Here is a 24,561-nt window from a genome sequence, read left to right on the forward strand (position 1 = left end):
GGAACACCCCAAAGGCCTGGAGGTCATGGAAACATTTCAGTTGTGTGCTACTTTGCAAACCATGGCTGAAGTGGAGTTCTGAATAGTCTCATGTTAATTCAGACCACACATAGTACTAAAAGCAGATGAATTGAAATGATAGGAGTAAAGAGAGGGAGTTTCTGAATCCGAATAATAAAATGTCAAAGAGTGTGAGACTACTTAATGTTATGATATTGAGTAATATGTCTCCATTAAATGAAATATCTCTGGATTTCAAAAAAAAAAAAATAGCCAAGATTTCACTCCACATTAGAAGCCAAGATCATATTAGACAATTATAGAATTAGATATTTTCTTTGAAATGTTGTTCCCTATGGATAAAAGAGGGAATAAGGGGGAAAAACCTAGGCACTGTATGACAGAAATTAAAAAAAAACAAACAGAAACAAAATAGGTGTTCCTACAAATCAAGGGGAATTAATAGGAAATTGTGATTATTTATATACTTTGGTTGTAAGGTCTGTTACAGCCAAATTACAGTCCTAGCTGAAAAAAAGTAGAATATCAGAATTTCATGAGAATCCTAAGAATGAAACTACAAAAGAGCAAAGGACTGTGGATCTTAAAGTCTTTATGGCCTTAATAAAGTTAAATATTACAGAATAAGGCTATGCTTCAGCTCAAAGAATACAAGCTTTTTTTTCAGGAACTTAAAAAAAAAGATTCAGAGGAACCAGAGGGGACATTTCTTCCAAAGGTTTTCAATAGTATAGCATCTCAGTGACTAGTCTAGCAGGTGTCTAAATTTCATAGTGCATATTTTGTTTTCTAGCACTTTGTATTCACAAAGTGAGTACAAAAGTACTTCCAAAAGTAGTTTAAAGTACTTTTCCCATTGTCTACCCACCTCACAGCATTGGAAACAAAACAGATCTTAAACTAAAGACAAACAATTAAGATGTAATACGCAAATACAATGAAAGACATGTAATTACAGATTTTGAATCTGAACTACAATACCTGGTTTGGGATTCCTTAGAGACAAAATTTCAAATAAATAAATACACACGTAAAGATAAATTTGAAAAAACTCAATTTCCTTCAGTCTTCTACACATGGCTAAATACAGAAATCTGAGTCAAAAGAATTACTTTCGAGTCACTTAATACCTAATGGGTATTTTAATTTTCCTCGATTCCTTTTCTACAACCCCCAGTTTGAACAGTTGACACCATGGTACAGTATAACAGTGTGCTTTGAAAGCCCATTCTTTCCAGTACAGGTAGTCCTCAGTTTACAACCATTTGCTTAGTGACCGTTTGAAATTACAGAGGTACTGAAAAATGTGATTTATGGCCATTTTTCATATTTATGACCACTGCAGCATCCCCATGATCACATGATCGAAGTTTGGATGCTTGGCAATTGGCATCTATTTCTGATGGTTGCTGTGTCCCAGGGTCATGTGATCACCTTTTCCAACCCTCTGACAACCAAAGTCAATGGGGAAGCAAAATTAATTTAACAAATGTGTTACTAAATTAACAACTGCAATGATTCCCTTAACAACATTGGTAAGAAAGCTAGTAAAATGGAGCAAAATTCACTTAACAACTATCTTGCTTGGCAACAGAAAATTTAGCCTCTAATATGGAGGGTACTATTAACACAAACCAAGAAATTATTTGTACATGTAGAACTGGTACTCTAGAAAAAAAAGAAACATAAGCCCTTAACCTATGAAATATGCTATAACATCAAAATCTAAAACAAATCAGTTCATTCCCTTCACCAATTCACTAGAAATATATTCAAGTTGAATATTTCAACTTATTTCCTCTTGATTTCAAAAATTCAAGTACACATATCAGTAAAAAGAGGTTCAATTGACAAGATTATACCCAATATTTTAAAATGCTTTTCTAAAGATGCTCAAAGTGGCACTGTAAACACATACATGCAAACAACTGATCATATCATAAGTAACTTATACCTAAGTTCCTTATATTTGAGGTCAGCTGTTTCTAATGCTTCTTCAACATCAGCTAATTTCCAGGCCTTTGCTTGCAAATTCACACTTGGCCTCAAGTAGGTTATAGATAACTGAGAGAAACTAATTAGAATGACGTATTCACTGAGACTATACGTCAGGTCACTGAGAATATAAGTCAACAATATCTGTCATACATAAATGATAGGATTTACAATGTATCTGGATTTAATTTATGAAGACAGTGAAACTCCAACTCCCCATGGGCATGTGATTCTGCAGCACTGGTATTCTTTAAATGTGAAAAAACTTGCTGGATCAGCCCTTAGAAAGGCCTGATATATAAGAGCATATAAGGCCTAAATGTTGAATATACAGTGACTTTAGGCTTGCCTTTACTTGCTTTGCATCTAAATTTTAAGGTGAGTATATATGTGAGAGAAAGAAAAAAATCTAGAATTTTCAAGATTTAACAAACATCTTGTCTTCTCCAATATTGCTGTTCTCCAATGATAAATTTTGTCATCTTCTAACATTATTGAGGTATTGAAAAGCAGAAGCAGGAGTCTCACCTGCTTATGATCAGCAACTTAGTTATAGCTGAGGGGCAAGGATTAGCCGGCTTATGCTCCACCAGATTCCCTAAGCCAGTTCATATTTATTTTTCCCTGCACTTGATGTTAACTTTCTATTCTATTTTTTTTCCTATAGCACACCTTGGATAATAGCATCTCAACTCTCCCTTCAATCAAGTCTCTTATTCTTGTGCAGCTTACCAGAAACAATAGACTATTCCAGAGCATGTCAGTGACTCTTCCCAATTTCCTAAGATGAGAATTCCAGTCAGCATATACATGCACATTAAAATTATACTAGGGTGTAAAGCAATCTGTAATTCTTCCTTTTTCTTTAGTGTGTTGCTGTTATATTCCATGTTGCAGGAAAGGAGGAGATAGGAGAAGAGGAAACTATGATAATCCAAAAGCTTTCTGGCATACAAAGCCTCATAAGGCATTGGTTTATGTTTCTGACAGGATTGGCTACAGTACTTTTTATACTGACAGGCTTTTATAAGCAAATCTTTTTCAAGTTCCACCATTAATATATCCAACATTAGCCGGCTTCCTAACAGGAAAAACATGGTTTACATGGTAGGGAATAAACCTGAAGTTAAGCCCTTCCCAATTATACTTCAGAAGTAGACTTAAAACCTATTCTTTTAAGGAGTTAAAAAAAACTTGTCCGGTTTTCTTAAATGTTTGTATAGTAAGATGATCAGAATAATTCAGAAGTGGGCAGAATATAACTTTTCTAAAGAAGAAGTATAAATAAAGTCCCCATACTGATGAAGCTGTATAATGTAACAATTATTTTACAGCAGAGTTTAATCCTCATGATTACCAGTTACTGCAGAACATATTTTTCCCCACAACAGAATCTTACTGGATCTTATAATGGTATACTATTCTTATTCAAAACATGAACATTTCAAGATTTTCTGACTAAGAAAATAAAAAGAACTATTTTAGTTCAATTGGAAGGAAAAATTATAAAATTACACGATGATATAAACTAAGATATTTTACTTTTCTTAAGCCCCTAATTGTTCAGGATATATTTAAACATATGATGCAGTCTTGTCATTATTTTTGCCCCAACAGTGACATATGTATGTATCATTACATAGAAGATTCTTATACTGAGGTCTGCTCTGCACAGCTTTGAATTATGTTTCTTTCAAATGAATGTAAAATGAATACCAATCACTGCAGCTTCAAAAACATTAGCACTCATTCTGAAGGAAAGAATAATCTTACACCTTAAAAATTAAGGGGCAGTTTTGTTACTAGCATGTCATGGAGAAAAGACATTATGGCAGACTTATAATCTAAACATGTGATTCAGAAAGTAATGGTATAAATTTGATAAACAGCTGCTCACGAGTGGCTTGAAAGCATATTATTAGACCCATCACAAGAACCTCACTTGACACACCCATACCTGAAGCCCTTATAAACAGAAGAAAACTGACACTAACATCCCCTAAACTCTGCTGAAGATGTTATCTAAACCTGGTAACCCAAAGTTTGGAAACCAACCCACAAGCTCGGAGAAGGAACCTTCACCCTAAAAATCATATTATTTAAGAGTGGCAAAAGGATGAAATGATAAAAAAAATGTGTTGTATGGGACAAGATAGCAAAATCAAACTATACAGATTCCTTTAGAAGGCTAAACTCTGAACTTGAAAGAGGATGGACCACATTCAGAGAGATGCTATTTTTCTCATAATAGAACTGGAAAATAGCCTGAAGGACAACTGAAAATCAGACATCAGAGATTTCAGCAACATAAATAAGGAATGAAGATTTAATTACACTTGCTGGTATGAGCAGATTGCATATAAACATAAAAATTTATATGGATAAATTTAGTGGAAATATGGGACTCGTTTGTACAAAACCACAGTAAGTTAAAAAAGCACCATAGCCATATAAATGTATTAGAAATGAATATAAATTTATGTGTATTTACATTAGATGATTGTATATAGAATTGTATTTGTTTATTGCAACATTACACTTAATTTCATTTTAATGTATGCCAATTAGTGTACTTTTAAAGTGACAATAGTTATTGTAAGTCTATCTTATATTTTTTTCTGTTGTTTTTTGAAAGAATTTAAAGTACGTGATATATATTTTTATTGTGTCTTTTATTTTTCTATTTCTATTTCAAACACAAATTTTTTTATTAAAAATAATTTTATTTAAGGAAGCAAATTAAAATTAGTAGGAATGCTTCAGAAATGCCAGGCAGGGAAAGCAACAAAAGAAATTTGAAATGGAATGAAGCTTGCAAATAATGCGATTGCAAAGAAACAATACTTCACTGGAAATATGGATAAAATTACATCTCATTGGAGCATTACAGTAACACAGAGATGCGAGATCCAAAACAGATGGGTCACGACAGAAGAAACTGAATCCTATAGGGATACAATAAAAGTATTCAAGATTACCATAGAACCTTACCTTAACCCGGAATCGAATCATGGCCAGACGTACACAATGCCCCAAGCAGGCAGGTGGAAGAAACCAGGCTCGGGGTGGCGGGGTACCTTTGTTGCCCACATGCCCTGCAATTAGCTGAGCTGTCTGTCTCTCAGCCTGGGCTTTCCTGGCCCACTCTGGCAGCCTCTCCTTTCCAAGCCCTCCATTGAAGATGACAGCTAACTCCAGGCCACCTTGGTAGAGGCAAGCCTGTGAAAGGGCAGCCAGGTAGCCCACCATGGCATTCCACTGGCCCCCACACACCCAGTCTGTCTGGTAGCCACCGTACAGACGCTGCAAAGCAGAATCAGCATCCACCAGAAGCCGAGCTGGGCATGGCGCTGGGGGTGCCAACCCCCCTGCATGTTGGGAGTGTGGGTAGCCACCAACCATGGGTGCCAGCCCCGGCGCAGCCCCGGCAGGATGGGGATAGCCAGCTGGTGGGTGGAAGGTGGTACAGTAGGCAGGGCCCCCGCCTCCACGGCCCCCTACAGCCCGTGCTAGTTTCAGGAGGTCCACGGGCACCACTGCCCCTGGGCAACGCTTTTCCACGAACTCTTGGAAGCCTTGCACCCCCATGGCTGTGCACCGCGGTGGGGATACGGCCCACTTCCACTGGGGCGGGCAGGGAAGGCTGAGGGGCTGGCACCCCGAAACCAGGACCTGGCACAGTCCAAGCTGCTCCAGCTCCTGGGGCTTCGCTTCTTACAGTTCCCAGATCTCAGGAATGGATGCAACCGCCATGTTGTAGCTTTCTTCTTCTCCTCCTCCTCCTCCTCCTGCCTCCTCCTTTCCCTCAGTTTAGGCCGTAGCTCACCGGGAGTTGTAGTTTTGTTTTTAACCCGCTCTCTATTAGTCAGCACAGAGCGGGACTACAAGTCCCGAAAGAACGCAAGAGCCGCCATGTTGTAAAGTTTTCTTCGCTGTATCCTGGCGTCGCATAGATTTATGGGGCTTGTAGTCCCATTAAAGAAAAGGGTCCCCCGTCACATCGACATAAGTGGTGGAAAAAGTAAATTAAAACTACAACTCCCGAGGACTTCAGAAGTCCACCATGTTTTTTTTTAAAAGAACCCGTCTTCCGTGACGTTATACGGCCACATGCTAGGTGCGGAAGTCAAAGGAATGATTCCAAACACGGCTTTGAAAATACTACAACGTCCAGCAACCTCCGCGCATTAACGTAAATCCCTCTTTTTTTTTTTGTTGGTCTCTGCCACGTAGGTGCCCTCTACCGCCCCTCGTGAGCATGGCATAGTTCTACACTGAGGATGAGAGACACAGCCCCCTAAGAAGGGAAAAAGAACTGCAAGCTATTCATTCGAGCTGCGCTTCCGCCGTATTAGCACGGGCGCTTGGCATGCCGGGAAATGTAGTCTGTCACCCCTTTCCCAGGGTTTTAGAAGGGTCGTCCCAGGCGCCATGTTAAAAGGGAAAGTGACATGGTTTTCAGCCCTCCTCTTTTTCGCATTCTTTTTCTTAAAAACTCGCGGGGCCTACCGATCCTCCCACGCAGTCTTGCTTACTCGGACGTAAACAACCCCCTTCCCAGAAGGCGGCGGTGTGGCCTGGTTTTCATCAGCCTCGCGCCGTCTGCCACGTTTTGGGAACGCGGGAAAAGAAGCTGCCGCCACCTGGTCGCGCAGAGCGGAGCTAAAAAACCGCCGATACCAGCAGCGCCCCTGAGGCAAGGCAGTTGTAGCTCTGCTCCGACCTCCAACCCCCTTGTCGCGGAAGGCCATTTGATCCGACGGCACAACCAACCGTGTCTCGGCTGTATATATCCCCCCACCCCACATGGCTCCTCCGTACCAGACGACCTTGGGAATGGATCTAATTCGCTTTAAAATGTTCCAGCGAATGAAACCGGCGCTAGCGTTTTCCTAAATCACAGCTGATGTCAGAAGCAGCAGGATGTGCTTTGGTTACACAGCTCCTTCACTGTATTTTCATAATTATAGTAACCTTTTAATTATGAAGACTGCCCAAGAGTCCAGAGCTTTACCAGTGTACGAGAGAACTCTTTATTAGCCCACCAACCACAGTATCAAAAACAGGGCAGAATTGCCAAGACCCACCAGTTATTGTAGATTGTTCTCATTAGCACACCTCATAGCTTCGGACTTCAATTTTGCTTTAAATATGCCCGCTTCAATATATGACGTCATGTTCCTCCAGCTTTTACACCATCCTTAAATTTATTAATTTTTATCCCACCTTTATTACTTTTTTTATGAATAACTCGTGAATACGATACTTCCTCCTCTTTTCCCCCCCATAACAACAACCCTGTAAGGTGGGTCAGGCTGAGAGTGAGTGACTTGCCCAAGGTCACCCAGTCTGAAGTAAATTGAAAGACTTCCAATCTGGTTTTCTTCTGGATTCCTTAACTTCACCAATAATCTAGCCTGTGTTAACTGGAATCCCATATTGTTTGGTTTGCCTTAACATGTAGCACAAACTCAAGTCCCTGGGGATTGCAAACCATAACTGATTAGTGTGATGAGTGAAGCATATATGCATTTTATTACTGTTGTGTAACTAAATTCTAGAATAATAGCCATTTAAAAATCAAGTATACAAAAGCAATGAAGGCTTTGCAGCACCTTAACAACAATCTTGTAAGAATGGAGAATAGTTGTTGGCTAAATTACCACACTATCACCCACTAAGATTTAGTGAGTGATAGTGTGGTAGTTCAGCCAAAGACTAATCTTGCCTAGTTCATGTTGGCATCATGATAAAAGTGGTGACAGGAAGATAACTTTTTGTTTCCTATTTTATATGTAATGTCCTTCCTGTTAAAGACTACTTCAGCTTTAATTGCAACAATACAAGAGCAACCAACAGATTTAAACTTAATGTTAACCGCTTTAATCTAGATTGCAGAAAATATGACTTCTGTAATAGAATCATCAGTGCTTGGAATACTTTACCTGATTCTGTGGTCTCTTCCCATAATCCTAAAAGCTTCAACCAAAAACTTTCTACTATTGACCTCACCCCATTCCTAAGAGGACCATAAGGGGCGTGCATAAGCGCACAAACGTGCCTACCATTCCTGTCCTATTGTTTGCTTGTTTCTTTTTTTCTTCTTATATATATATCTTATACTTCCTTATATTACCTCATATATATGTTTATATACTATATAATCCTTTTTATATGATGTTGTGACAAAATAAATAAATAAATAAATAAATAAAATACGACCGTTTGTAAATTTGGATAAGTACAATTACACCATTAGAAAGGTATGATTTCTGCTGTAAACATGCATTTCAGAAACACTGAATGTTTTTCCTATTTTAGCAATAAAGACTAGGCATTTTTTTCCCAACACAGCCTTTATTTTCCTTTGTAACAGTTTAAAAAAATATTTGTTAATGGTTGTGTACAAATGAAGTCAACTCACAGCTTGCAAAAATAATTAAAAAAACACATGAAACAACTGCTGATAAAAGACATTCATTTTCTACCATAAAGATTTAGGGCTATGTTTTTTTAAAAAAACTGAATGGGATGCCTTATCCATGTTATAATGAACAGGTCACCCACATTCTATGTTCAGTCAGAAACATCTCAGCTTTAATGCCAAGTTGATGGGTTGAAAATAAGTCCTATGATGTTACATTAAGATATAATTCACAGAGATATAAGAAAATTCCTATTTCTGAAAGTGAAACGTTGCCAACGTGTATAAATCTAAGGAGACGTTTATTCACAGGATATACCTGATCATATTGTCATACATTAGGCCTACATGCTCCTCAGTTATTTCTAGCAAAGAATGAGGGGAAAAAACAAACAGGCCTCTCTTCAAATAGGTTACTATTTTTTTAAATAGAGAAGTCCTTTGTTGTATTAGAATTTTTAGAACCACAGCACCTCCAATGTGATCACCAAAACAACTAGTAAGTGATACAGTGTGGCCTAAATTAACCATAACAATGAGCCACAAACATCATCCTGCTTTGGATGCTTTAAAAGGTGGAACAGAAGCTGATTAACTGGAAGTAAATTAACTCCTCAGCAACTAGGAGCAAGAGATAGTAAGAATCATAGCTGTTTGCTCTACTATCCAGCTGTTCATGTACGTAACTTCATGTATAACAGAATCTGGATGTATATTTCTACAACTCTCAAAGATACTATTTTTCTTCCTACTTGCTGTCCTCCTGCACTTACCATCTTTTGTCAATCAAAATGAGAGAGAGAAAAAATAGCTTAATAAAATGCTGGACAGATAGCTTCAAGGGATCTGCTGGAGGTCTAAAAGGCAACAACATATTCAGACTTCCACAGAGTGTTTTGTAATTCATTGCCTATCACTGAGGGCTGCTTAGTATTTGGTATGTGGATCATTTCACTACAGAAAAACCGTCTGCCATGTTGTAAAATATATGGTACTTGCTATATCTGTATTCCTTTGAGAATTGGCTTCCCAAACAATACTTCATTAATCTAGCAATAAGGAAATAATGACATGAACAATTTAGGTAATGTGTCCTATAATTATTGTAATGGAAGGAACAAAACTATTCAAAAGTGATTGTATTCTTCCAGCATGCTAAATGCCATACCCATTGCTAATTTAAATTGGCTCAGTTCCATTACCTTCAAGGAGACATTTGTATGTGCACAAAGAAGTTAGTTAAAAATATGTATGCTAAGACACTTGTTCATTGCAGTTTAATTCTAAGGAAGCTAGTAGTAGAATCATAACATGTATATATTGGGAACAGCTGTACAAATGCAATATGGTATTTGGTTCTTATGCTGTTCAAAATTATCACAATTCTTTTTTTTTAAGGAAAATGATAAAAAATTTGTTTGATCCCCTAAAGTAAGTTTGTCTTTCTACCCTTTAGCTATATCAGTTTTGAAAGTGAAATGTTCAACTGGACTAATAAACTGAAATTTAGTACTTAAATCAACTGGTTTATCTTGAAAATGCAGTCTGGAAACATGACTAGAATTTTTATCGTAATGTTTCTGAGTCTGAAAATTAAAAAGGAACATATGAGTTTATTGCCTGAATGTGGTTTCATGTTTTGTCTCCCAAATTCACTGTGTAAAGTCTCTTTGCCAGTGAAACACATCTGATCCTTTGCACTTTGCGAAGACATGAATCCATGTTTGGTATTCTCCCTCTTACACATACTTACACATACAAACATACTTATGTGAATCTTATGTCAGCACAAATTGTAACAGTAAGGATGTATCAAGGATTGAACAGCACCCATGTTTATAGCATTAAATCTTACTTGAATCTAAGACTAATATAAACAGAAAATACAATATGCTTAGCAGAAAGGAAGGATAAAAGGAATTTGTAGTGGAACTTTTTAGACTAAACCTACAGCCTGTATTGTCTCTTTCCCACTGATCCATCAACTTCAGTTAAGAGCTAATACCTAAGAAATTTGTCTACAATCCTTCCAAGCAATTGGCATGAGAAATTCTTTTCTAAAGAAAATCTTGTTTTTCCCACTTAGATGGTGGTACTTGGGTAATGGAAGACGAATGAGGCAGTTGGTCACACTCCTTGCTAAATTGCTGTAACCAGTTGGAATATAACTAGAAAAAATGCATGGAACTGTTCTTTCTATTCATCTGTCATTATATTATACTCAAGTTGATGGATAAACTTGTGAAATCTTCTTTGTGAACATTAAACATCCTCCTTAAAACAGTAAACAGAATGAGCTCTTGTGCCAAGTTACCAAAAAAAAAAAAGGGGGGGGGAGTGAAAGGAAAAGGCATGTGTCAAAACACTGTATCCAATTTAAACAGACAGAAACAGTAGAACACATTGTTTATGCCACAGCCTAGATTAAAACAGCACTAACAAATGAGGTAGGTAAGAAACATGAAATTTCAACAAAGAAAACAATTCAGTTTGAACACTACTAAAAATTCACAAAAGTTATTAAAATTATACATTCCATTCATATCATACAAGCTCAGGCTCAAGCTTCACAGCAGAAAAGTGCCTTCCAAAACATCTCCCAAAACCAAATTCACAGTTTGATTTCTTTTAAAGAGGGTGCATGCTTCAAAGAGAAACAATGAAAAAGCAACAGGGAAGAGAAGAAAAACTGGGCAGTAAATGTTTCACATTAAATGCAGAGACTCAAAAATACCTAAACTTAATACTTATGTATGTTTCCTCCATTGCCGGTGCCTTTACAGAGCTTCAAAGAAGGGCAATCCAACTAGAAAGAATCCGGTTTCTCATCTTTTCCCCAAACCTAAAGATACAGTAACACTAATATTGCCTGGGTTTACATAGTTTTTTGTAGTGTTTCAAAAACCTATGAAATCAAAGTGTCTTGAGACTTTTTGGGGCAGAGTAATTTACTATCCACATCACAGTTAACACATTGGCCATGTCACATTCTCTGAACTCTAGCTACTGAAGACAGGAAGTAAACTTTATAAAAGGATGCCCCTTCACATTTCTTCCCCCCGCACCCATCATAACACAATCTCATTATGCTTTTCCACTTGAAATAAAGAAACTCAGCACATAATTATGTTAAATCATGTGTTCTATATTGGTAAGGCTTTTGAAAATAATAAGCAGTATGGGAGAGTATGGATGTTGTTATCAGCGTCAACCACTCAGCATCTAATTCCAGCTTAAACTGAAATCACAGATACACATAGTACTGTTTTGAATATATTTGGCGTCAAACTGTCAAACAAGTTACTTCATGAATATCACTTTCATTCTCTTATCAGTAGAAATAAGCCACATAAGGATTTCCCAACTCCTCAAGGCTTCGAAAAAAGCCTTCTCCTGTTAACTGTAAAACAGTGGATTCTTTGAGGGAATTCTAATTAAAGCAAAAGGAAGAAAAGTCTAAATGCAAAATCTGTATTTAAGTTTTACTTAAGAGGCATTACCTTCACTCAACTCTTGCTATCCACATACAGAAAATAGTAATCAGGTCTATTCTCATTGTTTGCAAAATGTTTATTATGCCAAATTGCTGCTTAATTCCAATACCAAGTTATTTCTGAATTCCACCCAAGAAGGAAAGGGGCTACGTAAAACTAACAGTTAATCCACATAAATTAAGGTTTATTTTCCCTTGCCTACTGTTGTTCAGTTGTACACTTTCCTGATATTAAAAAGTCCCAGGCTCCATACTTTAAATAGTATAAGCAGGATTTTAATTTTTTTGTGCAGCCAAATTTGACCTAAATGAAGTATTTTCAGGGTATTTTGTTTTGTTATAAATGAAGGGGTTTTTTTTACATAATAAAATAAAGTCTCATATCTGTGCTCGTGATGTCTACATTTTTCTAAATAAAGAAGCAGTATACATTGTAATTCTCAACTGATACAAACTACATCAGATTATGGGTTATGCCAGTTCTACATGAAAATTGGGAACTGAATCAGAAACAGCATGGGCAAGACAAGAGATGTACAATTTTTCTCTTCAAAATTGCTTTTTGCAAGTGGGAATACCCTGGTTTCAAAATTCAGTCAAGAGGGAAGCAGCAAGGAGAGGCTATTTTATGAAGTAGGGAAGGTAGAAATTCAATGAATACACAGCACTTTAAACTGACCCTGTCCTTTATAGAAAATCAGCAGCAATGTAACCCTGATACTGCTATTGTTACACTGGTTTCCCTCCAACACTGAAGTACACTCTACAGTTTACTCAATAATCAGGATTGCACAAATGCACCAGTGTTACACCACATTTCCATAACAGAAACATAATTCATATATTTGTGTGCCTGAGAGAGCTAAATGGCCCAGGGATCCTTAATATAGATAAGTCAACCTTTAAGACCATCACGGGTACTTCCTAGCAGATTGCATTTTTATGAACATTAAGTTACATAACAGCAAACTAGAATATAACATTTTATGCTTTCCTAACAAGTCAAAGTGAATTGCTGACAAAGAGTTTATTTTAATGACTTTAAAGCTGAAAAAAAGATGAGTAAAAGATGGAAGCAAATGTCATGTGATCAGCTGTCTGCTCACTTTGTGCCCCCGCTTCCTTATGGAGCAGATTATAAAGGCACGGATGGGGCTGTAGGAAGATGCATAATCATCTCTCAACTGCTCGTGAGTGGAAACTGTTTCTGCTCATGGAAATGCACCACTGATTTCCCCACAAATCATATGTATGTCTTTTAAAAAAATAACACTGTTTTTACCTAAGTTCTTCAAACTGAAACTTTCTTTAAGGTATATATGATTTTACTGCTGCAAATCAGCAATGAACTTTTCAAGCATCAAAAGGCTATAACTATTTTTTCAGCTTTCCAATAAAAATCTGAAAAGATACTAAGATTATCCATTACAAGGCACTGCAAATCTTTGCAGGCAGAACAAAGAGGCTGCATTAAATGGAAGCAGAATCTTTGTCCAGAATGCAGAAGGGAGAAATATAGTCTATAATATATCACTAAGACTACAGATGCTGTTTTATAAAACAAAAAACAAACAAACAACTGGTGTCTGAAACTGATTTAAATAAAACAATCTGCAGCAACTCATATTCCTGGCCACAGTACTATTAAACCAATGGTACATTAATTTCAGATTTAAACATGGTCTTTTAGATAAAATTCAACTTCTTGAAGTTTTAATGAAATTAAGCCTCTTTCTATCGCTTGCTAAAAATATCAGGCAGCTGCAAAAATGGCAGCTATCTTATAAGACCCAAAAGACAATAATTTAAGTCTGAATTTAAAATAAAGCATGGCAATTTTCATTCCAGATTAATGAAGGAGGAAAGTGAGCTAGATGTTATTTCGGCAAGTGCTTGAAAGACTTGCAACAAAGGAAGCAACCTCTGAGTGCACATAAGAATACAATTTCCAACAAGAAAGGGATAAACTGATTATGTATTAGAGAAAACAAGAAATGTTAGCTCCAGTGAATTATGACCTCCCTCATAGTTCACAGCCAATTAAGTTAAACATGTACCATTAAACTAAGCTAATTCTCTATCAAGGTGAAATCGTAACAGCAATCTTCACATGGCAGTTGAAATGCAGTTGATAAAATTAGTGATTATATGAGATATATACCTCCAAGGGAGGATGCCTCTTTATTTAGCAAATTTTTATATCTTTTAAGGATTTTGAACTGGTAAATTTTTTACTTTTCTTTGCATGACATCCAATTAGCAGCACTAGATGTAACTAAAAAACAGAAAGCCTGCCAAATGGGATTCCAACACCATATCCTTACTGCCATACATACATGTAGAATTTTCTTAATTTGTAAATGTAAAGATGGACTGCTTAATCTTGCACCTTGGCAATCAAATTCAGTAGACACTAAACCTTTAATGCTCTGAGAAACAACACTAGGCATCTAAACTAGGAGACTGTATTTCACTAATCTGCTGTAAGGCAATCCATTAAATGCAAAAACTATGTGCACTAGACCCTGTTTCAATTTATAATCTTTTTCCAACAACCAAAGAAATGTTGAATATGGACCACAAATGATGTGAAAATGACCAAGATGGGACAAGTTTAAAAAAAGGCCCACAACAGTCCCACAGCCCTAGTTCCCACCCTTTCCAATGCTACCTCCTCCCCCCACCCACCCATTCCATAATATAAGATTTGTATCAGCTGCAAAATAACTTTTTTAAAAAACTCAAGATTCCCAACACAGGTACAATAAACCAGGCCAACATTCCAATGTAACTACGGAATACAATGTGTGTAAGGACATCTAGTTGCATTCTACAAATAGTTCTGAATTGTCCAGGACAGCTTTCCCAAATCAAAGAGAAGGCAGCAACTGTATGCCTCATCTTTCAGGAGTGCTTCACTTCCAAAAGTCCTATCTCTGGGACAGAGGAAGGAAGAGTTCACGATAGAATTCAACTAAACAAACTAAAATCAAATATTTTTTTTAATCCTTAGTTAGCCTGTAGTCTGAGCTGCCAATGAAACTAAATGGAAACATAACAATAATGTGAATATAAATGTCATTCTTCTCTGCTGATCCCTTCCATTCTGTAAATTAGTTCAAATGCTAGTAAGTGTATAATCCAAGAAGAGATACTACCAACTTCAAAAAACAGTTGTCACAAAAGCAAACAATGGATATGGGGCAGGAATGACAGGGAAGGCTTATTAATAAGCAGCACATGGCATACTGGCCATCTCAGGAACAAAGAGATGTACAGGCCAAAGCTCTCTCAAGTACTTAAAAAAATCCCCTAAAGAAAATGAAATCAAGTATTCAAAGAGGAGAATGCAAAGACAATCTCCTACCATTCCCACATCACTGCACTGGGGAATTCACCTCCAAATCCAGGCAGCAGAATGCAAGGCAGAGGAATGGAGTCATGAGAGATAGGCACAGTCCCCATATCTAGCATTCTTTTGCTATCCATCTTCATTTGGGACTTGGGGGAATGGGAGCTGGGTTTTGCACGGGTGATGCTGGAAATGCTGGCATGCTGATCCCTGGTTGAAAGGGTCCCACTGTCTGGGCAGGGACCACGACAGATTGTTGAGTTGTCCCAGAAATGCCCATCCATTGCACTGGGTAAGTTGTTCCTGCGATGGTGTTATACTGGCACAAATGTGGTATTCCATATGGCGATAGTGTGCCAGAAAAGGGTGACAGGGGAAGTCCTTGGGGTAAAGCAGCTGGTACAGTCCCGTGGATCTGGGAAAGTGAGGAAATCCATGTGGAGGTGTAGCCCACAGTAGATGCTGTTGTCTTAAACACAAGGGAAAACAGAAACTATTTTAAATGCAAGGAAACATACTCAACAGCTGTCTGTGGCACATCTTTGTGATTTTAAATAGTACAGTATCTGCTAACAGAAGAGCATGGAAGAGGACCAAAGTGGAAGGTGCATACATTTGAACAAACATTACCACATAGTAGAGGTTTTTACTTTCAGCTTCTAATATTCTAGTAACAGTATTTCCTTTCTAAGTACCTGTTCCCAGGTCACCATTCCCAGAGCTATCCATAACATAAGGCGGTGTGCAACACCACTTCTTTCCAATACCATTCATGTAGAGTACCTGGACTTTAAACAGAGACAATATACTCAGAAAAAAACATAATAATCTCTTGCTGGTTGTGATCTATCCAGCAAATCACAGAAAATCGAAAAACCTGGTTGAATCAGAGCTATTCCAGCATTTTTCCCCACAGGAATCTACCAGATTTTTGGGGGAAGTTGAAAGTCTTTTATGTCTTTTATATACCCCTGCCGCTGAGGTATATTAGATATGAAACTGTGAAGAATATATAGCCTTAGCAATCTAAGGGATATATAGGATTGAATTTATCAAATACATTTGATGACTCCAGTGTAAACTCCGGTGAAAAATAGCAAACTAGTCTTAATGCTTAGAATGTTGTCTGCCATTTATGAGGAAACTTCAGAAAATACAGATAGTGAAAATAGTTTAATTAGAGGGATATGTGAAGGTCTAAAAATACCTCATCGGGACAATGACTTTAGTTTACCTTAGAATGATCAAAGAAAATTTTTGAACCCTTTAGAATTAAACATAATCTGATAATAATGTGACTCAAAATTCATCTACCTATTAATAGAGTTTAGTTAAACAGACCACATACAAAACAGAGTTATAGCTTTACACCGTGCTTCAATGAAGCAACATTCACCATTTTCCCTGGGAAAATGTATGTTTTCCATTTATTAACTGGTGGTACTTTGTATGTATTGACTCCAGACAAATGTTTTCTGTGCCTCTTGATCAATTTTGCACATTTACTTGAAGGTATTTGGAAACTGAACAACTTGTTTCAGGTCATGCCACAAAATTTCACAAACTGTTTTGGCTACTCTAAAACACTTATCGTTCTGTGGTAGATTTTACGTATGAGTTCCTAATTGTAGTTATGAATTAAGTTCATCTACTATTAGATGAAGATCAAATTACACTGTAGGTCATCAATAGTGCAAGTTTATGCTGAAGGGTATCTACTATAGCCAATACCCTACCAGGCTCCTTTGAATTAGGGGAGGATAACTGTGATTTCCAGATTTCCCTTTTGACTGCAATGGTTGGGAATTTGGGAAGTTACAAACCAGCACATCTGGAAGGTACCAGATTGAGAAAGGTGAATTTAATACATCACAAATTCTAAACCTTGTATGTCATAGATGTCAAAATCGCCATGTCACATTGCCATCACGTGATGTATCGTGATGTTTTTTCCTTTTGCCAGTTTGACACCCCTGTTATATGTAAAGACCTCTTACCTCATATACTTTGCTCCAGCTGTCAGTATCCAGCCGGTGCTTGTTCTGTTTGATTTGATTGAGGCTTGGCTTGATGAGGGAGTTTCCCACCTTTTCTTTAGTCCAGTCATCTACCAGTTTATGCAAATCATCCGTGAACATTCCTTTTTTACTGGCTGTTGTCTGCTGACAAGAGGCAGTGCTACTCACGATGCAGAGTTGTTCTAAGGAGGAGCAAGGGTATTTAGAGGGTATTCTTCAAGCAGTTGTTTCAAAACATTGAACCTGAGTGAAAAGCAACTTCTGAGTCTTACAAACCACTTCTTGCCCTATCTGTAGTTTGGAAAAGATCTTCCAGTATCATACTATCATCCAAAGAGGTGAAGCTGAACACATTTGCTCATTTTTAAATTTTATTTGGGGTGACAAGACTGGGTGGTTTTAAGGGAGGGAAGGAGAGCATTTAATCTTCTCAAACTCTTGCACTTCCATCCTTAAAACTTCCCAAAGAAAGAGAATATCATACAAGCAAAAATCAGCCACTTTGCCAACCAATTTCAGCTACATAATATGTCATGATGAACTATAGGCAGACTCCTCCTACCCATGTATCCATTCTTGTTTAATCATTATGACCTATAGCCATGATGGCGAACCTATGGCACACATGCCAGAAGTGGTAAGCTGAGCTTCCAGTTTCCGGCACACACATACATGTCAGAAACCAGAAGATCAGGTGACCAGCATGCATGTGCATGCTGGAAACCAGAAGATCAGCTTCCCCGCGCACTCCTGCATGCTGGGAAACTGCTCTTCCAGTTTCCGGAGCTCCTGCACATGCGCGCCAGGGAGCTGCTCTTCCAGTTTCTGGTGCCCCGCTGCGCGCACACTCCTGTTTTGGCATTCACTGCTGAAAAGGTTAACCAACACTGACCTATAGGCTGCCTAAGTCACAGTGGGGATTTTAAATAACTTACAAACTAGAAGAAGCAGAACAATGTATCTACTAAAATATGCAAATATCTGTGACATATTTCTATGTGAGGAGGATGAGGGAAATGACAATAAGAAAGAAAGTGTAACATCTGAATTGCCCTTGAACATTTGCAAATACCTTGGTTACTTTCTGCTTGTGAACAGCTTTGATGCAGCAAATGGGCTTGAATGCTCAACTGATAGTCAATCACAGAGGCAGCAGTGGTTGCACAACAGCATTCTGGGTGGCAGAGAAGGGAGAGACAAACAATCAGAAGCAACTAAAATAGCGTACGTGGTAGGCTGGGTGTGGGGATGATAATGAAGGCATGGATTGCATTCAGAATCAATATCCTAAATCTGTTTAGGAAAATTAGGTTGAAAACAGTCTTAGTTCACTGGAGGAAAAGGGCAGAAAGCCAAATGGCAAATGGGAAAGTCTTGAAGAGTTTTGAATTGGCAGACATAACCTTGACAAACAATATGAAATCCTAGAGATTTATCCACAGACTAGTGAATACAACATTTTTGTTCTGAATTAGGAAACCCTAGGCCAATCCTCAAAAAGGCCCCTAGCTTTGTGTATGGCTCCCATTTGCATTTCCTTACCAGCAGCAACAATGCCATTGTCGACATGAGAGTGAGATTGTGGCCGGCTGCGCAGCTTGCTTTTGAAAGATTTAGGCCGCCGTGGGGATGACAGTTGCAGGGAGAAGTCAGAGGATTCTGACCTGCTATCTTTGATGGAGCGAAGACGTTCATATAGCTCCTGCAACTCCCTGTTCTGTTGAGCTTGCAGGCTGACTACTTCTTGGATGTGCCTTCATGTAAACAGAGAAAAAGAAGAAAAGCTTGGCAAGACGTAAGTTCTCAGTTACCCTTTCACCTCAATAGTCACCTCCCACTGGAAAGCAGGGAGCATGAAACAATGTAGCTCAGGCCAATGGCCTCTTTACTCTCAGCTTGCTTGGGTTTCCTCAAGATGCGAAGGAGAGATGTTTCATGACATACTACTGCATGGGATGAGACTATCACCTGGAGGCAGGAATGCTGGAGAATGGATCCCAATCACTGCTCTGGGGAAACAGCACTTCTCCCCATTCCCACTATGATATTTTAAGAACCTTCATCAAATACTGGAGGGGTTGCAATTAGAAGGGAGCATTTTTTTCATATGTGGAGGACTTGTGAAAGAGGTACCTTATTGGAGGCCAACATTCAAAGAGGTCAGAATAACAACTAAGCAAAAGTAGAAGGTATTCTAGAAATGGGGTTATTACCTAGAACTGCTAGGTTGGCAGGCGCTGGGGCAAGAATGGGAGTTTATATTGTCACGTGGTACTTGGGTCTCAAAACTGTTGACTAGGAGGTTGGCAGTTTGAGACCCAAGTACTGCATGATGGGGTGAGCTCCTGTTTTTGCCCCAGCTGCTGCTAACCAAGCAGCTCAAAAGCATGCATATGCAAGTAGATAAATAGGTATCATTTTGGTGGGAAAGTAACAGCGTTCCATGCACCTCAGTGTATAGTCATGCTGGCCACATGACAACAGAAGCGTTTTCAGACAATGCTAACTCCCTTGGCTAGGAAATGGAGATGAGCACCACCCCCTAGAGTCAGCCATGAGTGGACAAGGGAACCCTTTACTTTTACCTTTAACCAGCGAGATAATTGTAAACTAAGCAGAAATATCCTTATTGTATTCTTACTCCTGGCTACAAAATTGAGAATTGCTCGAAACTGGAATTTTCTAGGCAACTTCTCAATTAATAACTGGTATGCAAAAGTACGCTCAGTTTCTTTTATGGAAAAACTGTTAAAATTCAAACAATGCCTTTTCAAAGGAATGAATCACATTTTTATCAGATCTGGAAAGATTATATTAGTTATGCTCATAATAACTTTTCTGCCTCACAAAGTATTATAAATCTAAGAATCCTTGTGTGTAATAAGCAAGTTGTATCTCCAGGTTACAGCACTTTCTGCAGTCTATCTGAAGGAATACAAATGCCTCATAGTATCTTTTCTCTTAGCTCTGACAATGGATAAAGATAAGGTAAAGGTTTCCGTCCAGTCGTGTCCAACTCTAGGGGGCGGTGCTCATCTCTGTTTCTTAGCCAAGGAAGCCAGCATTGCCTGAAGACACTTCTGTGGTCATGTGGCCATCAAGACTACATGCCAAGGTGCATGGAACGCTGTTACCTTCCCACCAAAGTATCTATTTATCTATTCGCATTTGCATGCTTTCAAACTGCTAGGTGGGCAGGAGCTGGGGCAAGTAATGGGAGCTCACCCACTCTGTAGTGCTCAGGTCTCGAACCTGGGCTGTCAGCTTTCCAGTTGACAAGCTCAGCATCTTTAAGCGGTGAGCTATCGTGCCCCCGGACAATGGATAGGAGCAGCCCACAAAACCCAGGAGCTCCCTCTACTTTACCTGCTGCAAGGCATTTTTTGCAGAATAGTACAAGAATAATGGAATCCCCTGGGAGAGAGAATGGATTGGCTTTATACCTATGATCCATTCTGGTCACGAGTAGTGGGCATCTTGTTGTGATTCCAGTGATGTTGAGAACTGGTTGTTCTTTTTGCTCTATTCTGTTCTTTTTTAAGCAGAGGATTTACTGTTCTGTTTTAGCTAGAAAAATATAAGTTATGGAGCTAATGTGCCAGTGTAGCCATAGATTATTTCTTCCTTTGTAGTACTGAATGGTTCCAATTACATGCTGTAACCAGGGATGCAGTACTGAACTCACTTAACTTATTAGATTGATGTAATCTTTTGATTTTTTAAAAAGACATTTCCAGTTTGATTAAAATTATTTGTAAGAAATACTCTATGGCTGACATGCTCCCTCACAGAAAGCTAATTGTTGTTTCTTTCACACAGAAGGAAATTATACTTCTAAAGACATACTTGCCTTGATACACAGGTACCATTTTAAAATAATGGTTTTCCTTTTAAATGTACTGATTCATTTATGCACAAACTTATGTAAATTCAGTTGCGTAATTGATGTATAACTTACGACTGACCATTAAAGGCAGACAGCTCCATGCTAACAGGTAACTAATAATAAATGATAATAGAGAACAAAAAGAATAATTTTGGACTAACAAAATAAAGTTTTGTCAGACAAAGTCTACCCCCGAAACAGAAACCACAAGTAATAGCTTAACAGAGCAAAAAATATAATTGTCCCATATCCCACTCTTCTCACAACCTAGTACCGTAATTCACTGGGATGAGACACAATGCAAATCTTTATACTATAAGACTCAATCTTAGTGCCCTTACTTCTCCCGCAAACGCTGTAGCTCCAATTTCAGGTCCTCATCTTCAATTTCAGATTCATCATCACTACTCATTGGAGAAGATGCCGAGTAAAAAAGAGAACTACGCCTCTTTGGGTGGGTGCTGCCCCTTTCCTCTTGAGACTGCTGGTTTGACTCCCAGCCTTCTATGCTGCCACCACCCATGGGTGCAGAAAGTTCACTGTCAGAACTAGGCTGCTTCTGGATCACATCACCTTTAGACCATGGCTCTGAGCAGGACTGCACACTGCTTGCAGTAGCAGAGGTTTCTTCCACTTCCTGTTGTTCAGAGGTGGTGCAACATGCATCTGTTTCACCCAGGGCACTGGGCAAGATAGCCATTTCTGTTCCTCTGGGGCAGCCTTCTTCTGTTCCAAGTTCCAAGGAAGGAGACATCTCAGAGAGTTCACTTTCTGAAACACCTGTGGACAACTGTTGTGGAACTGTGATGACCTGAAGAAGACAGAGAAGAAAGAAAGGTTTAATTCAGTTGAGTTCTACAAAAATGAAGCTTAAAATGAGCTGCTACACTATTGAAAAGAATTTTGAGATTCAGAGGGCATAAATAATATATGCACTTCATTATGCACATTTAAAGAGTTACTTGTCTTCAACTTTATGTTATTTAATCATCTGTCCCTTGGTAGGTGGAATTAAAAGGAACTAAGAATGAGTGTGTGAAGGCCCATGTCAACTCAGATTTGAACTACAATTATATAAACCACACCTGATTGTATAGCCAAAAAGCCATTCAAAAAAAAGAAAAAAACATATTATATGATCCTGTAAAATATGTATGAGGATTAGACCACAAAGAAGAAAAAGCTACAGTGTAATCATTTTAAAAATCATGACACTATAATCTTTGATATATTCCTTTAAAAACACATTTAATTCATGAGCATCAATATATTTTATAAAGCCTTCAAACTGCAGCTAAACTATCTGCCACCATATAATGAAGAAGCATGACAATATACAGTTGTTTTCTGCAACTGACTGAGGAAGGAGGGAGGAGGAAGAGTAAAAAAATTATTTAAGAGCAATTTAGAGCCCAAAGACCATGCAATAGGCATCTGAACGCCATTCATCCTCAAAGAGATGCTGGATGACAGCAAAATGCTACTGCAGCAAGGAACAGAAAGAGTTGCACAGAAAATGATGGCAAAAAAGGAAAACAGGGAATGGGGAATAAAAAAGCCAAGTACTATTTGGCTCCTTTTCCACTTAGCAATGAAAATTCTGGTCCCAACTGTGGTTGTAAATTGAGGACTACCTGTACATTAGAATTATATATGAAATATCTAAGCCAGTTCTGCAATTTCCCAGAAAGACTTTCAAACAGATGATTTCCCCAGTTGCCAAAACAAAGTAATGGTCCAGTACTTAACCCTACACAAAGCAGCATATAAAAGTCTCCTGATTTACTTTGTGGACGATAAATAAGGGATTACATCTGAATAATGTAATCTGTGTACAAGTACTCAATTGACAAGTACATTGGACAGCAGGAAGAAATACAGTATTTATTTGAATAGCTGTCTTGAACTTCAAATAATTTCAGTTGTGTAAAAGAACCTAAGGAACAGTGGAGACATAAATCTGCTCCAACGTAGTTATTCGTGGTCCTCGACTTACAATCACAATTGGGACTGGAACTTCAGTCACTAAGCAATGTGGTTGTTAAATTGAACCTGATTTTACAACCTTTTGTGCCATGGCTCATTAAGCAAATCTAGCTTTCTGACTTTGCTTCTCACTTTGGGATGCTGCAACTTTGTCATAAATATATGCCAGTTGCCAAGCACCCAAATTTTGATCATGTGATCAGCTCCACAGTCATAAGTGCAAGGGCCATCTGTAAGTCACTTTTTTCAGCATCATTGTAACTTTGAACAGTTAAACAAATGGCTGTAAATTAAGGACTACTTATGTAGTCATCATTTCAATCCTTTCTTCCTTCTTCATTTTCTTGTTGGGACTAACTACAATGCAGCATTACATCTTCACTAGCAGATTTTCGAACAATGATTCAGTCTATAGATAGAATGAATTATTAGTATAGGGCTAATTTATGCAGGAAATTTTGATGAGGATTTAACAACATTTTATTCCAAAAATAACAGGGGGAGGAGGAGGAGGAAGAAGCAGCACAAAGAAGTTACATCTCCTCATTTTCTAAACCTTAGAAGAAGAAAATTCTATTTTTAATAGACCCCTTACTAAAATATTAGGCAGAAAAAACATCTCTTCTTGAACATCTCAGCTTTTGATACCATCAATTACAGTATCCTTCTGGACCAGGTTCAGCAGATTGAACGTGGGCAGCACGGTGATGCTGGCTCTCCTCTTTCCTCTAGGGTTGGTTCCAATAGTATTGATTGGGAGGAGGGAGAGGTCCAGCCTGTGGCCCCTAGTTTGTAAGATGCCATAGGGCTCAGTTCTCTCTCTTCTCCTGCTAAATGTCTACATGGAGGATAATCCAAAAGTTCAAGGTGGGGGATCAGCTGAAACCCAGCTTTAAATTTCCACCGTGGTTTGTCTGAGTGATGCCATTAATGTTCTATCTCATGTCTACATTTTTTAGTATAAATGAGGAACAACAGGCTTTAACTCAACCCTAGCAAGACCAAATGGCTCTAGGTTTTAGGAGCCACTGGTTCTGAGGGCCTCCCATTTTTAGCTCTGGATGGGGATGCACCACTTCAGATGGAATCTGTGAACAATTTGGCAATCTTCTGGGACTCCTGGCTCCTGCTGTAAGAACAGGCAGGCATAGATGGAAAGGCTTTTCCACAATTATATTTTGTACACTAATTACATCCATTCCTGGACTGGGAGGTTCTGCTTATAATAATTCATGCCTTGGTCACTTCCAGATGGGACTGTGCATTATATGAGGTTGTCCTTGAAGAAGATTCAGAAGCTACAAGCGGTATAGAATGCAGCAGCACAAGCAGTGACAGCTGCCTTTCATTTCAAGCATCTGATACCTCTGTTTTGCAAACTTCATT

At 38.3% G+C, this 24,561-nt stretch overlaps 2 protein-coding genes across 2 annotated transcripts in view; both read right to left on the reverse strand.

Annotated features, from left to right (window-relative positions):
- Window positions 1-5,822, reverse strand: part of FAM120C (family with sequence similarity 120 member C) — a 45,539-nt gene extending 39,717 nt beyond the window's left edge. The window contains exon 1 of the mRNA XM_058173432.1: window positions 5,008-5,822. Coding sequence (XP_058029415.1) covers window positions 5,008-5,604 — 597 coding nt within the window. The 5' untranslated portion in view covers window positions 5,605-5,822. The remainder of the gene's footprint in view (window positions 1-5,007) is intronic.
- Window positions 5,823-14,634: 8,812 nt separating this feature from the next.
- Window positions 14,635-24,561, reverse strand: part of WNK3 (WNK lysine deficient protein kinase 3) — a 106,672-nt gene continuing 96,745 nt past the window's right edge. Inside the window, exons 22-26 of the mRNA XM_058171594.1 lie at window positions 21,531-22,000; window positions 18,846-19,057; window positions 18,376-18,477; window positions 17,283-17,485; window positions 14,635-15,754 (exon numbers count right to left, since the gene is read on the reverse strand). Coding sequence (XP_058027577.1) covers window positions 15,425-15,754; window positions 17,283-17,485; window positions 18,376-18,477; window positions 18,846-19,057; window positions 21,531-22,000 — 1,317 coding nt within the window. The 3' untranslated portion in view covers window positions 14,635-15,424. The remainder of the gene's footprint in view (window positions 15,755-17,282; window positions 17,486-18,375; window positions 18,478-18,845; window positions 19,058-21,530; window positions 22,001-24,561) is intronic.

This window comes from Ahaetulla prasina, chromosome 2 (assembly GCF_028640845.1).
Source record: "Ahaetulla prasina isolate Xishuangbanna chromosome 2, ASM2864084v1, whole genome shotgun sequence".
Taxonomy (NCBI): Eukaryota; Metazoa; Chordata; class Lepidosauria; order Squamata; family Colubridae; genus Ahaetulla; species Ahaetulla prasina.